The sequence below is a fragment of the Mixophyes fleayi genome, chromosome 3 (genome assembly GCF_038048845.1).
Source record: "Mixophyes fleayi isolate aMixFle1 chromosome 3, aMixFle1.hap1, whole genome shotgun sequence".
NCBI lineage: Eukaryota > Metazoa > Chordata > Amphibia > Anura > Limnodynastidae > Mixophyes > Mixophyes fleayi.
The window spans coordinates 136,295,233-136,310,352 of NC_134404.1; the positions used below are offsets into that span (position 1 = coordinate 136,295,233).

At 41.2% G+C, this 15,120-nt stretch overlaps 1 protein-coding gene across 9 annotated transcripts in view; it reads right to left on the bottom strand.

The window, feature by feature from the left end:
* Positions 1-4,992: 4,992 nt before the first annotated feature.
* LRCH3 (leucine rich repeats and calponin homology domain containing 3) overlaps positions 4,993-15,120 on the bottom strand; it is an 80,820-nt gene continuing 70,692 nt past the window's right edge. For 5 of the 9 annotated variants that reach the window (XM_075202390.1, XM_075202396.1, XM_075202398.1 and 2 more), the window contains one exon: positions 7,271-9,915. In XM_075202390.1, coding sequence (XP_075058491.1) covers positions 9,709-9,915 — 207 coding nt within the window. In that variant the 3' untranslated portion in view covers positions 7,271-9,708. Of the gene's footprint in view, positions 7,211-7,269; positions 9,916-15,120 lie in introns of those variants that run through there. The other 4 variants (XM_075202399.1, XM_075202395.1, XM_075202393.1 and 1 more) reach the window with 3 other exon arrangements.

Consider the following 15,120-nt stretch of genomic DNA (forward strand, 5'->3'; position numbering starts at 1 on the left):
TGTGGCATTACACTCAGTTATTTCAGATGTACCTATAATTCAACATCTCAGATGTATTCCTTCTCGGTCATTTTCCTGGCCTTATTTACTAAATCCCTGGCAGGAAGATCAGGCTGACAGAATGTAAGAGGAGACCGTACATCTTGCTTTGTTGTTGCTCTGTCTTCATGGTTACAGTAAAGGAGAGGGGTTGAGTCTCAACAGAAATCTGTCATACTGAGAAGCTCTAAATCAGTGATGGGCAACAGGCGGCCCTCTGAGCCTTCACCCGTGGCCACAGCTCTGATCTGCTTTGTTAGATCCGTTTGTTATAGTTTGTAACACTTGTGATCTGTTATTTCAGATAGGTGTCTTTATATTATAAAATGGATTGTTTTAGCTTAATGCAGAGATTCAGTGTTATGTTCGGCCCTTTTGAAGGTTAAAAGGCTATACTCATGGGGCCCCTGAAGGGTAATCTGGTTGCCTATCAATGCTGGAAAGCATATGTAGAGAACATCTGTGATAATGCAATGGACACACTGACATTTTAATTTATTTCTGCAATTTTGTTTTTTCTTTTCCTTTGTAAAACTGAAAAAAACTTATCTATACATTGCACGTGCTGGATTTAAATCACAAGTGCGTTATAAACCGTACTGCAAATCATACACTAAAAAAAAGAAGACAAGAAGAAAATACTTGAAAAGGTATATTTTATTGAAATTACCACATGTATTACTCTTTTTGACTGGGAAAAGATAATTAGACAATTTGGAGAGGAACTATTACATGTACAGACACAAATATATACTTTAAAACATCTTAAAAATATGGAATGTATTTACAAAAATAAACAACCAGTATGAAGTCTTGAGAACCATCTGTAGTTTACAATTTGAATTCCCATCCCACATTGTCCATCTGTACATTTTTATATACCTCCCTCTAACCCCAATATTACATTAGAATTTGAAAAGCAAGCAGACCTAGTGAGGTTATAGGAGAATTCATAATTCTTGCCCTAACCGCTTCTACACCACATTAGATGGAAATAACCAGGACAAAATCGATGAGTCTGCACACAGCTCAGTTTTACACTGTTTATTATTAACAGTTGTAAGTCAGCAATGTATTTTGCATTAAGACATGCATGTGTTATCTGCAAACCTTTCATTGATCCAACTTGTAATGTTTAATTTATGGTATCAAATCATTTGGGAAGCCCTAGAAAAGAGCATGTACAAATAAAAAAGTGCTTGTCTTGGTAACCATCACTAAGATGCATAGGAAAATATACTCAACTAATTGTTTTGACAGGTCAGTACACTGAACTCCAGGACATTGGTCATATGGCTCATTAGCACTGATTCAAGTTTACTAAAGGGACTCGTACACTGCTAAATTGTTTTGCATTAGTTATGTCCCATGATTTTCCAAAGTTTGAGGTTTGCTTCAAAAGCAAAAACCATACTTTAGAATATACATAATACTTGCTGTCTGATGTGTCAAGTGTACTCATGCAGTTAAAACGTGCGCATGTGCGCATGACTATTTGCAAAGATTTAAGATTTTATTGCCAAACGCTAGTGAAAAGTAAATCGTTGCAAATCTCCAAAGGCTACTAGATCCAATTTATGCTACCCAATATTAATCAATTAAACAAACCCTACATGTACTATGAAATAACTGTTTTGTACTCCTCCATAGCCAAGTCTTTAGGTTGGTCGGTCGTCAAAACATTGCAGATACTTTCACCTGACTTTCCTCATCACTAGCCTACCGGATTCGGTAGATCCATTTTCTGTAGAACACAATATCTAGTGCTCTTGGTTACATGTTGTAGAAATTAATAGGGTAGTGCAGATCAGATGTAATTATATCATCTTCAACCATCTATCAGCCATAATTAAACACTGAAAAATGTGACTGTATGAACACTACATACAGAATTTATTTTAGCATTGTGTGAAAATTGCTTTCCATGCCATTTAGTTTTAACGCCAAATTAGCTCTTTTATGGCATGCTTCATGCAGGTGATCCTGGTATTTTTCCCTTTATTTGGCAATGTTGCTCTCAAGCAACATGAATTTCTCCTTACTTTTCTGTAATAATGTTTAGATTTTTAGCCTTTCCTTGGCAGATGTGCTCTCAAGCAACATCTAAATGTGCGTTTACAGTACTCAGAAGTTCCAATATTGATCACTAGATGGTGTATGCTTCAAATATATTTTCCTTGAAATTTTCAATGCATGCCAAATAAAGGGTTAAAATGTGTTTATTCAGAAAATATGCACAGCCTTTTTAGATTCTTTTTATTATTTTTATAGTCTGCAAGTGTCACTCCTGCACTTGTTTATACAAAACTTAACATGCGCCGGTCGTCTACACACAATGAAGACAGTCTTTCTGTACCTCCGTGATATCACTGGTTATAGGCTGCCTCCAATGTGTATAAATAATGGGTGTACTTTAAGATGGCGAATGAGTACTTTCTATACAATTTTTGCTACTGCGGCATCCACAAAGTGTTTTCCTAATTAAAGAAGTTGCACGTGAATTGATTTGCAGCTTTAGAAAACATTTCAAATATACTGATGCTTTTCTCCTTTGCATATAATCATTTCATTCCATTATTCTTGCTTACACATTAACACTAAAACCTGTGAAGGGGAAGGGGGGTTTGTAGTATTTAGACTATTAACTGGGAGAAAGATCAATGTATATACAACAAGCTGATCACCTACAAATCACTGCTGCAGGTTGGGAAATTCAGGATTGCCACTGTATGGCTATCAAGCAGAATATTTATCTACATTTGACAGCTTGTTTTTTATATTTGATATTTATGAGATTTATTTGATATTTATGAGATTTATTTGAATTTTTTTCCCCGCAAAATAATATATTACATCAATTTTCCTCCAATAAAGATGGTTTTCCCATTGGATCTGCTGGGTAGAACATATTTGGTATATTAAAATATTAATATTTGCACATAATTAGAGGACTTTGTATTTTAAACCATTTAAAAGGCAAAATAGTGTTTGCAGGGTAATAAATGCACAGGCTTGTACTGCTGTAGAACGGTGTGGAACACAGTGAAATAGCTCTGTGGTATGAACAGCTTCCCTTTACAAACACCTTATGTAACAATCCAAACTGTGATTAGTGGTAGTAACTAGTAAAATTCACATTCATGTTACATCTGTATACAAATTAAAAACAAATGTCTAAAAACAAGCAAGAAAACACAACAAATATACCGTTGTGTTGTACTCTTATTAAAACCATCAGAATGTTTTAGCTGAGTTAATAACTGCTAGAGAGCCAAACACCTTGTCATATACCTGTCAGTTATCTCTACATCTGTAGATCTGAAAATGCCCCAACAGTCACTTTGAGTCTTACATACATGCTGTCTTTGGGAAATTACCAGAGAGCTTATCTTCACTGACATACAAAACTTAACCGTTAGTGGACAAGGATATGTTCAATATCAATCTCCCCACAAGCTGACATAAGTAAAGTAGCTATAATGACTCACTCTAGGGGGTAAACGTATTAAGGAGCAATTTTTGCAAATGGATATTTGGCGACTTTGACCGCTAAATTTAAAACGGCAATGTGTTTAAAGGCAAGATTTGCCTTTAAACACATTGCCGTTTTAAATTTAGCGGTCAAAGCTGCTAAATATTGGCCATTTGCAAAAATTGCTCCTTAACACATTTACCCTCAGGACACGAATGGGCAGATTTAATTTGGCATGCGTTGTGTTTCTGGAACAGTCCATGGAGACACATCGTGTGAGAGGTTTTACTAAAATCTCTGCTCATTTTCCCTCATGTCCCCTAGGCATGCGAAGGAAAATAAGTAAAGATTTCTGTACCGTATTAGCCAGCAAGGTGTGCAGCTGATGTATGACGGCACCTCGTGGCTAACTGAATCTGCCCCGCTGAGACCTAGTAAATATCACGGCGCAAAGAGAAATTAGAGAGCAAACTTTCATTACTTTGACCACACCAGACAGCTAAGGGTTATAGCACGCCATTATCATTTGCACCATCTCATTAAATAAACCCCACTGTTCAACAATTTAAACATGGATACATCTGACAAGGTATTATGGGGCACAATGGTATTATTAATACATGTGTATAAAACTAGAAATGGTAATACTAAGCTGCACTGCGCACATCAATGGTACAAACATAAGAAATGTAACTACTGGTATCTGCTTTGTCATAAGTATCAAAGTCATGAGACTCACAGATAGAAAAACAAATATTTAACACACTTAACAGGTGCTGGTGTTACTGTCCAGAACACCAGCCCCTCAATGGATGTATAATCAATGTGCTCAGTAAACATTAGTATCAAGAGTCTCTATTTAGACTGTGTTTTAGACTGTATTTTAGTTACTATAACTTTATTTGTGGGGATATATAGCTGTACATTGTATGGTTCTCCATCCATATGTAATAACCTCAAAAATTGCAGTTATTTTTCCCCCATAATGTTTTCAAAGGGTAAACCGTCTAGTCAAAGGACATTTCTAAGTCATGTTTCAAAGACCCAATAAAACTGTCACTTGCTAATTAACATACCTTGTCAGAAGTCATGAGGGGCATACACAGAGAGAGCAAAAGATGAGATGTATAAAAGAACATCTATTTCACAGAGACATCATAAGAAAGATCTATCTATCTTCTTTTTCCCCCTTTCTGGACGTTTTGTTTATGCTGCCTGCACTGGCTACTCATTGTCTGCAATCACATTAATGATGAATAATGCATGCTGATGGACAACAGAACAGTCTTAAGAGGTGGATTTACATTAGAGCTATCAGTCATGCTCTATTGCGGTGCTATACACTGCAGCTAAGAGTGTAGTTGGAGCAGACACATGATTACATAACATACTGCAGTGCATGATGGCTATGAGGAGGTCAGATCAGAATAAGATCTCCTCCACCAGGTTATTTCAAGTTGAGTCTTAATATGTGCATACGATTCTCTGAACGGATTTTTATTTTGTTCAAATTGTAGCAGGATACAACATCTTTAAAAGAGATTTTCCACTTTAAAGCTGTATTTAACCCAAATCCTCCTTTATCTATAATAATATTTGGTTGTGTGACAGCCCTGGTACTCCACCAGTTATATTAAGATAATATGTTACAGGGCCGCTGCTGATCACCTTTAGCTCTGTGATGAAAACTGGCTGCTGATTGGAGGAGGGACCCTCAAAGTAAAATTATTACAGGAAGGGGAGGAGCTTTGAGCAACATTATGGTTACACAAATGTTTCCAAAACAATCCTCCTAGATTTGAAGCATCCCGCTACAGCTGTGGTGTATAGTGTGAAAAACATACATAAAGACATAAAAATAACATTCAGAAATGCAGCTTTGACATCTGCATTCCTGGTGCCCAATGCTGTTAAAAAACAACAACAAACAACAACAGACTGCAACCTAAGACAACTAGGAGATGTTACTTCCCTCCCATATCACGGTCTTTATAAAAATGTTAATAAAAGTGAGAAAATAAAAAGAGAGACTGTCATATAGATTAATTACCCTAACCACACAATATGCAATACACAACTAAGGGGGAATTCAATTAGCGAAGCGTCTCTGGAACGTCCGTGAGACACTTAGCGGCGGCGATTTTCACAGAAATCTGCGTTCTTTTTTCTTCACACCTCTATAAACGAGCAAAGATTTCTACTGTAATTGCCGGTAATGAGCGTGGTTTGACGTCCGTGCACCACTTCGCTGGCAAATGAATTCCCACCACAGATCAAAAACATTGTACAACTCCAGATCTTAAGGATTATTAGCAAGCCATTTTTTTCTGGTAACAATGTTGATTGCTCACAAGTATGTCAGTCAGGTAAGCTGTGATTGCGACTTCCACAAGTCCTATAACTGATCTGTAAGGCTATAAGTTATGTCACCATGTGCTAAAGAGCAAACAATGACACCTGCACTAAAGCCTTATCTTAAAGTATGCAATGTATTACTCATTTCCTCATTTTTGCCATGTTTAGTTTTTACCCAACTCCTACAAAAATACAGAACTCCAGAGGAACATGGTACATGAGGGAAGGCGGCACTACCATTTACCTCATTATTTTCTTACAGAAGTTTATATTACTAAAACATTAAGACTCCTATTACCAATCATTTAGTAATTTAACACCTTTCCTGTTATTGTGTCCTTCATGACAAGACTGGACATAAAAGCTTAAAAATCAGAACAAAATAAATAGTCATAAATAAAAACAACCCCCAAACTGACCATTAACTCGTCAATGAATCCTGACAAATAATTCTACTTTTGAATGTTGTAAGAAAATTCTGCAACTCCACTCATGGAGATGTTTGTGCTCATGTAACAGTGTCAGTTATATACCACATGACCATTCCAACTTCTAAACTGGAACATGGGAATATTTTGTGTATAATTAAACTTCTCATATTGGCTGTCCACATTCACATGACTATCAATATCTATGGTCTTAGCCTTCCCTAGCACTGTGGAATTGTGCAAATCTTTTCATTACCTTGATGTGCACAGCAATTTCTGTCAGCAACATTGGGTTTAGCGTTTGTGCACCAAGTCGTCTTAGCTGACCATTCAGTGGATGGTTACACTTCTTCAGGCATGCGGCAAGATTTTTCCATTTGGTTGAAAAATGTGAAGGACCTCGCCAGAGGAGGTGGTGACAGAAAATAAATAAATAACTCATTCCTTGCTTGGTTACAGACTACAACCCCTATTGACTCAATGGGGTTTATAAAGTACATATCAGTCTCATATTGCACTTCTTCCGTATGTCCTTAACATCCCTCATTTTTTAACCTGATTTAAGATGATCTATCTTTCTGTGGAAAATGTGTACAACAATATTAACAAATGCAGATAATTGAATGCATATAAAATAAAGATAGCCTCTTAAAACGCAACTAAAACCTGTTGTGGACATAATAGAGAATTTGCGTGAAATGTCCTGTGTGCTTGTGACCTGCGGACCCCTCATAAGTGAAAAGTGGGATGCAGAAGAAGTGCACAGAATGAGGATCCTGGGGCTACAGTGAGGGGTTCACACAGTGGTTGGAGACAGGTGTTTAGGAGGGGCAAGGTCCAACAAAGCCTGAACTGTTCCTGCCACTTCCAACAGTCCGGTCTCTTCAAGGATGTGAGGAGGCAGACACAGACGGTCCTGTACATGGGAGTAATGGGAAAGGAAAACAAAAAAACTAAATACAAATAAAGCAAAAATGAATAGCAAGTGACAAAAAATACACACAAATTATAAAAAATAATAATTGTGAAGTCATGTTAACAGAGATGAGTATGTTACAAGAGATGAACAGCAGATGAAACACTAGCAAATGGGAAGTGTGAGGATGCAAGAGAAGGGAATCTTATCCTCACCCGCAGGAGAGAAAGCAGGAACAAAGAATAGAAGACACCTTTGTAAAGTCTGTAGCAAAATTTATTTAGAAAAGTTCAGCAGAAAAACAAAGTGCAATTTGCAAAATAGATGCAGAATAAAACATTACACATCAATGCTCTGCATATCACACTTAATTCTAACTCTCATCAAGATTCTAAATTACATTTCTGATGCTTCTAATACTACCAACATCTGATCATACACTTTTAGCAAGTGTATGCATTGTATTTATGTGGTTAGGATGAGTAAGGCACACAAAGCCATACATTCTGCCACTTCTGTGTTGCAGCCCTTTGTCAGTGTTAAGATCATCAAATCAGTGAACATTGGATGCAGTAAACAAAGTATAGACCATTTTGTTTTTCTTATAGATAAAAAGCAGCATGGCTACAATACTCTAATATGTGAGCTACATCCATAATAACTTATGTTTGCCCTGTCAGTTCTGCTACTATATTGGTATTGATATGAATTGACTGTGCTTCAAGATATCTGTATAAACAGAAAAATAGAAAGGCAAATAGTAGTCACTTTGCTTAAATCCAGGCCACAGTTTGGGTAATATATTACTTTTGGGTCACAGGATAATTCCACTTTCAAACAAGTGGGTTCCATTAAACATATTAGGCCCAAACATACATATTTGTTAATACATCATGGTACCTATGAGCTTGACCTTGGAATAGACAGTAAAACCTGGTATCCAGTGGAGTAGTTGTTAAGCAGGGCAACAGACAATACTACACAGGTTCAGGTAGGTTTGTCCACCCACTACCACTTCAAAGTCATACTGTGTTATCCTCTCTGCAGCCCTTTGCTCTGTGCTGACTGTGCCATACTTCAACACTAGCAGGCAGCTTGGTGATGTCACAGACATTGGTGGACTTGGACATTTCAACACTGTTACTTGATGAATAGAGGCAGTAATTAACAGCACCAGAGGATTGGAGGCATCATTAACATGATGCATAATGTATTATCATGAGCAGTGTTTCTCTAGAGCTTTAATGCATAAACAACAAGATCACCTCCTCAGTGGAAAAAGGAATAGAAAGTGCATCATGGCTATTTGATAATTTGCTTGCAATTCCATGCACTCCAGAACACAGACCAGGTGACTGTACAGCAGACAATACAGAAAGACCGGGAATATTCAAATTGCTCACTGCAAGTAAAACTTCTGAAATACCACCACTGAGAATAATACTCCATTTTTTTTCTGACAAACTTTCTCTTCAATTCCAAAACATGTTATTAGACACCACACATTAGATAATCTTTGTTGAGCTCTAATTTTTAAGGATATATGTAAAATGAACTAGCAGAACAGGCTACATTATACGGTTTTATAACATATAGGTTGCACATGAGAGCACTTGCAAGTGACTAAACAAATTATGTTCATATGTAGTGCCAAAGGGTCATGGCCCACCTAGGTGGCTCCTATCTCCCCAGCTTGATCTTGATGACCAGTTCATATTAGAGTGCAGAACTTTAAACAGTGAGATTCAAAAGGCACTGGTTACTCATAGCAATACAATGTGTCAGCAAAGTCTCTTCAATATTTCAGAAGATTAATAAGTAGCTGGACGTTAATACATTGCAAGTTATTAATAAGACCTAGGCCCTTTTAGTGACACAAATTGCTAGAATAGGGCTACCTAAACATGCAAATAAAATTCAGCTTCCCTTTTTTAAAAAGCCTTTGGTATAAGGTGTTCCTATATAACCAATTTTAACGATTTGAAATTGGATGAAAAAGACCATCTGGCAGCACTGGCTTAAAGGCACACAGAGTGCAGTAAGCTATAAGTAATAATCTACAGAACCCATGATAATCCATATATCAGCTCATTTACTCAACAGTCAGTTTATACACCCAATTATCAGATCTTACTTATACAATGTGGCAAGCAGCAGTTTTATAAAGCTTGGATAGTGGGGAGAAAATAACAAAGATATATATATATATATGTTTTTTGCCTCGTTAATGTATTGCTAGTTATAAGCAAGATTAGACTCTTTGTTCATGAAATGGTTAAATCTCTAGCTGAACTTGCTGCAATAATTCACAGTTGTGGTCATACTATTTGTATCCTTGGGTGATGTTGATCCCCGGCCCTGGATCACAGTTCGTGATTATTTTACAGTGAAAACTTAACAGTGATATTGTGCTTCACAGGATAGAGGTTCATAGAAGAACGCATAGTTGCATGATTACACCCACCCCATGAAGACAGTAAGGTGATCCCCCTGCCTCTTCATGCCTGTGTCCAGAAGGCAAGAACCCAGCGATAGAGCAGGAAGAGGAGAAGCATAAGGGTGCAGTAAAAAACCCCGAAGCCCAGGAGGTGGGAGTAAAGAACGGGTACTTGTGAGCCTTCACCAAAGGAGAGGAGACTTTCCAGAGTCCCCTTAATGCTGCAGAGGTTTAGCTGAAGAATGTCTGAAGGGAGACAAACTTTGACCTGTCCAGAGGGGGCGGAGCAAGAAGGGAAAAACAGAAATGCAGAGTCAGTCATGCAAACACAACCATGCAGTTAGAGACATCACTGCTGATACTAGAACCAAGAAAAGTGGAATGGCTGGAAGAGTAGATAGTATGCAATGTTCTTGGCTCTCCAAATGGACTTATTATTAGAATACTGTAGTGTTAGAGGGTCAGTGAATGAATTAAAAAATACATACAGCATAGGCTTTCACTGAAGAGTGCTACTAATGCACTCCCATCAATGTCTCAGACTATAGATAACAATATGTACCGTTAAGACGGCAGGTCCCACATAAATAATAATAAAAAAACATGCTCTGCACATGCAATAAATGTTTAAGTGTTTCACTGGTCAAAGTTCAATTCCTACCAGGCCCCTATGCATGTGGAATTTGTATGTTCTCCCCGTGTTTGCATGGGATTCTTCCGGGTGCTCCAGTTTTCTCCCACACTCCAAAGACATACTGGTAAGTTATTTGGCTTATGACAAAAAATAGAGGATTTTTATATATGCACGATAAATCTGTTTCTCCGATTCCCTCTGGGGGACACTGCTACCATGGGGTTGTGTGAGGGGAGGAGGAATTTGGCACTTAACTAGTTAACTCTTGTTAATCTATGCTGTTGACAAACCCCTCCCCTCTAAAACCCCCCTGTAGCCTTCAGTTTAAGTATAAAGCCCCAAGGAAGGGGAGTCAAGCAACCAAAGACCAAACAGCAGAAGGGAGGGAACGCATTGTCCCCCAGATGGAATCAGAGAAACTGATTTATCACGAGTATAAAAATCCTCTTTTCTCTTTCATCCTATCTGGGGGACACTGCTAACATGGGGACTTTCTAAAGCAGCCCCCTTAAGGGAGGGACCGCTCTGACAGCCCAGCACGTAGAGCACTACAGCCAAAACTGGCGTCTGCCGACGTAAAGACATTGCATTGGTAAAATTTAGTAAAGGTATGGACCGAGGATCAGGTGGTTGCTCTGCATAACTGGTCCACTGAGGCCCCATTTCGCGCAGCCCAAGACGCCCCCACAGGACGGGTAGAATGGGCAACAATACGATCTGGCACAGGTCGGTTAGCATTGATATAAGCCAGTCGACGTAAGCCATCTAGCAATAGATTGCTTGGCGGCTGGCCAACCACGTTTTGAGAAGTCAAATAAAATAAACAAAGAATCTGTGCGACAAATCTTTGATGTCCTATGGACAGATTCGGAGAGCTCTGACTACATCCAGAAATTCCATAGATCCTGTTCCAGACACTTGAGGATCGTGCGTAAACACCGGAACCACTATTTCTTGGTTTACATGAAAACCGGAAAATACTTTTGGCAGGAAAGAAGGATCTGTTCTGAGAACTGCCCTATCGTTGTGAAACACCAGATAAAGGTTCTCGACATTATAGTGCCCCCAGCCCGGAAACTCTACGGGCTGAGGCAATTGCAAGTAGGAAAACCACTTTCCATGTTATGAATCGTAACTCTGCAGTCTGCAACGGTTCAAAGGGAGGTTCTTGAAGCATATTAAGGACCAGATTAAGATCCCAGGGTGCCGTGGGCGGAACATATGGAGGCTGGATATGCAGGACTCCCTGTAGGAAGGTCCTGACATCTGGTATGTCTGCCAGGCGACTGTGAAAAAAAACACTGAAAGAGCCGAAATCTGCACTTTTAAGGCTCCTAGGCAAAGACCCCAATCCAGGCCACCCTGGAGAAAAGCAAGAAACCTAGAGAGGCGGAACGAATCTGAGTGGCAGGTCCGGTTCTCACACCATCTAATGTATGTAAACCAGATACGGTGGTAGATCCGAGCAGAGACTGGTTTTCTAGCTTTAAGGAGGGTATCCACTACTCGTGAAGACAACCCTCTGGATTTTGAAAGGTTGGCTTAAACAGCCATGCCGTTAAATTTAGCCCCGTTAAGTCCTGATATAGGAATGGTCACTGAAGTAGGTGGTCTTCTCGAAGAGGTAACCAAAGACCTGGACCTACCGCCATCAACAGTATTTCTGGATACCAGACCGTCCGCGGCCAAGCTGGAGCCACCAATATGACTGGCAGTCCGCCCTGCTTGACACTCCGTAGGATGCGAGGAATCATGGAAATGGGAGGGAATAGGTATCCTAACCTGAAGTCTCAGGGCATTGTCATTACATCTACTGCCACTGCAAAGGGATCTCTTGCCCTTGAGCAAAATTGTAGGACCTTTCTGTTGTGACGAGACGCCATTAGGTCTCGGTCCGGGGTCCCCCAACGGACGACCAGACTGAAAAACCTCTGGGTGAAGAGACCATTTCCCCGGCAGAATTGCATACTGGCTTAGTCTGCTTGCCAGTTCTGGATGCCTGGAATAAAGACTGCGGAATGGCTCTTGCACTCCTGGTGCCTCCCTGTCTGTTGACGTACCACGCTGCCGTGGCGTTGTTGGACTGCAGATGGACCGGTTGGCCCTGAAGGATGGACTGTGCACCCTGTAAGGCCTTTAACATGGCTTTTAGTTCTAGTATTTTGATGAGGAGAGGGGTCTCCTGAGCGAACCAAAGCCCCTGAATTCTCAGATGAAGAGCCACAGCCTCCCACCCCCGAAGGCTGGCGTCTGTGGATACTAAGATCCAAGACAATGGGGCAAGGACCTGCCGACTAGTAAGTTGTCCCGGGCTATCCACCATCTGAGGGATTGTCCCGCTTCTGGTGACAAGCAAATCAATTGACGTTCTAATTTCTAATGGGTTCCTGACCATTTTTTTTAGGAGGTCCCATTGGAAGCAACAAGTGGATTCGACCATAAAAGAGAGTCTCGAAGATCGACATCATCTTTCCTAGTAGTCGCATGCATAAGAGGACCGACAGTCTGCGTCAGGACAAAACTTGAATCGCTGAGTCCTGCAGGGATCGTATTTTGTCCTCTGGAAGGAATACTTTCTGATTGTTGGTATCCATTATCAGTGCAAGAAAAGTCATTCTCTGGCAAGGGGTTAACTGGGATTTGGGGCGATTTATGAGCCACCCATGCCTCCTCCTGGATCCTGATGGTAAGCTGAAGATGTTGCTCGAGCAGGTGACCCAAAGCAGCCTTGATTAGTAAATCATCCAGGTAGGGCAGTAATTGCACACCTCAGGAATGAAGATAAGCCGCCATCATCGCCATCATTTTTGTAAACACCCTTGGTGCACTTGCAAGGCCGAATGGGAGAGCCGTGAATTGGTAGTGAGAGGATCCTAATGTGAATCTGAGAAGGACGGGGAGGGGTAGGATAATAGAACTCCCCCCGCCTGCAGAGGAAAATTGGATCTCCCCGGGAGCCTGATGTGCCTTCCAAATAGGAACGTGGAGGTGGGCGTCTTTGATGTCTATCGACACCATGAACTGGTTTGCCTCCAGTCCGTTGATAACTGACCTCAGGGATTCCATTCGAAATCTGACGACCTGCAGGTGAAGGTTCAACTGTTTTAGGTTTAAGATGGGAAGGAAGGAGCTATCTGGCTTTTGTACCAAAAAGAGGTTGGAGTAGAACCCTTGTCTCTTTTGGTCTTTCGAAACTTCTTGGATAACTCCTGCAGAAAGTAGAGAGGCAAAACAGAGTAGCATTGCCTGCCTCCTTTGTGGGTGCTGGGGCAAGCTAGTTGCAAAAAACCGACGGGGGGCTGGGCCCACTAGGTCTATTATGTAACCTTTTGTCATGATCCCGCAAATCCAACTGTCCTTTGAGGACTCTGCCTACTGATCTCTGAACAGAAGCATACGTCCTCCCACTCCCGCAAAAAGGAGGGGGGGGGGATGGTGGACGTCACGCTGCTGGTTTATCTGGGAGCTTGGAAGAGGGACGACGTGTGGAGAGTAGGAGGAAGACCTACGTCGGAGCGAGTGTCCTCTGGTGCCAGATGGTCTGGACCAGAGTGTCTGGCCCCTGCCAAATGGACCCCCTCGAAAGGGCTGTCTAAATGAGCCAAACCTGGGTGTCCTAAGGCTTTGGGACATTGACTGGTAAGAAGGTACTTTTGCCTCCTGTGGCCTGGGAAATTATTTTGTCCAATTCCGTGCCAAACAACACTCCACTGGAATAAGGGAGGGACTCCAAGGACTTCTTAGACTCTGTGTTCGCATCCCAGGACCTCAGCCATAGGGCCGTCCTTGCCGCTATTGCTGTTGCAGAAACAGAGGAGGAAATGGAAGCTGCGTTCTGCGCAGCTTCATACACGTACCCAGAAGCCTCCTTGAGGTGAAGGGCCAGGGGAAGTCAGAATCTTGCAAAGCTCTAGTCAACTGGTCAACCCATGTTTCCGTAGCTCTGGCAACCCAGGCTGATGAAAACATGGGTCTGAATGAAGTACCTGCTGCCGTGTAGATGGACTTTAAGAAAGGCTCTATCTTACTGTCAGTGGAGTCCTGCAGGGATGCTGTCACAGGAACAGGGAGCGTGGTGTGGCGAGCCAAGCGTCCCACTGGCGCATCCACCCTTGGGACCTGTTCCCAATGGATTATATAATTTTCCTGTAGCGGGTATAAAGCTAGGTACCTTCGTGGAATAACAAACCTACGGTCACGTTCTTTCCAGGATGCTTCTCCGATCTCTTTCAACTCCACAGATGGAGGAAAATGGATCGCCTGTCTTCTGAGCTTTTTAAATAGACTACGATCTGTAGATCTAGTCTCCTCTATGTATAGAAGTCCCACTGCCTGACGCACTGCTATCACCAGGTCATCAATCCCCTGATATCTGGGAGACTCCTCTGGGTCCATAACCTGTGCGGAATCGGAATCTTCTAAAACCTCACCCTCCTCTTCTGAGGATCTCTCAGAATCAGAGAGGAACAGAAAGGGTTAGAGGATCTGTCTCTCTTTTTCTTGAGTAAAGGTCTTGGGACCTCCAAAAAACGGTTTAACAGATCTAGGCCCATGAGCAATGATTTAGACCAAGTCAGTTCTCCCGTAATGGGGACCTGAGATGGTAGTGCGGATAGATCTCCTGCTTGTCCAGAGACAAAGGACTCTGTAGTCCCTGTGGTCCCCACTGAACTAAGGGGGCCCAAAGTTTCAGAGGTTGAAGGGAGTACCGCAGCAACCGCTGGAATTTCTGTGGGTTTAGAAAGCAGTTGTACCAATGTGGTAACCATATGCTTCAGGGCAGTCGAGCACGCTGGTATTTCCGTTATAGTTAGGGCGTTAGTCTGTGCCTGCGCTATC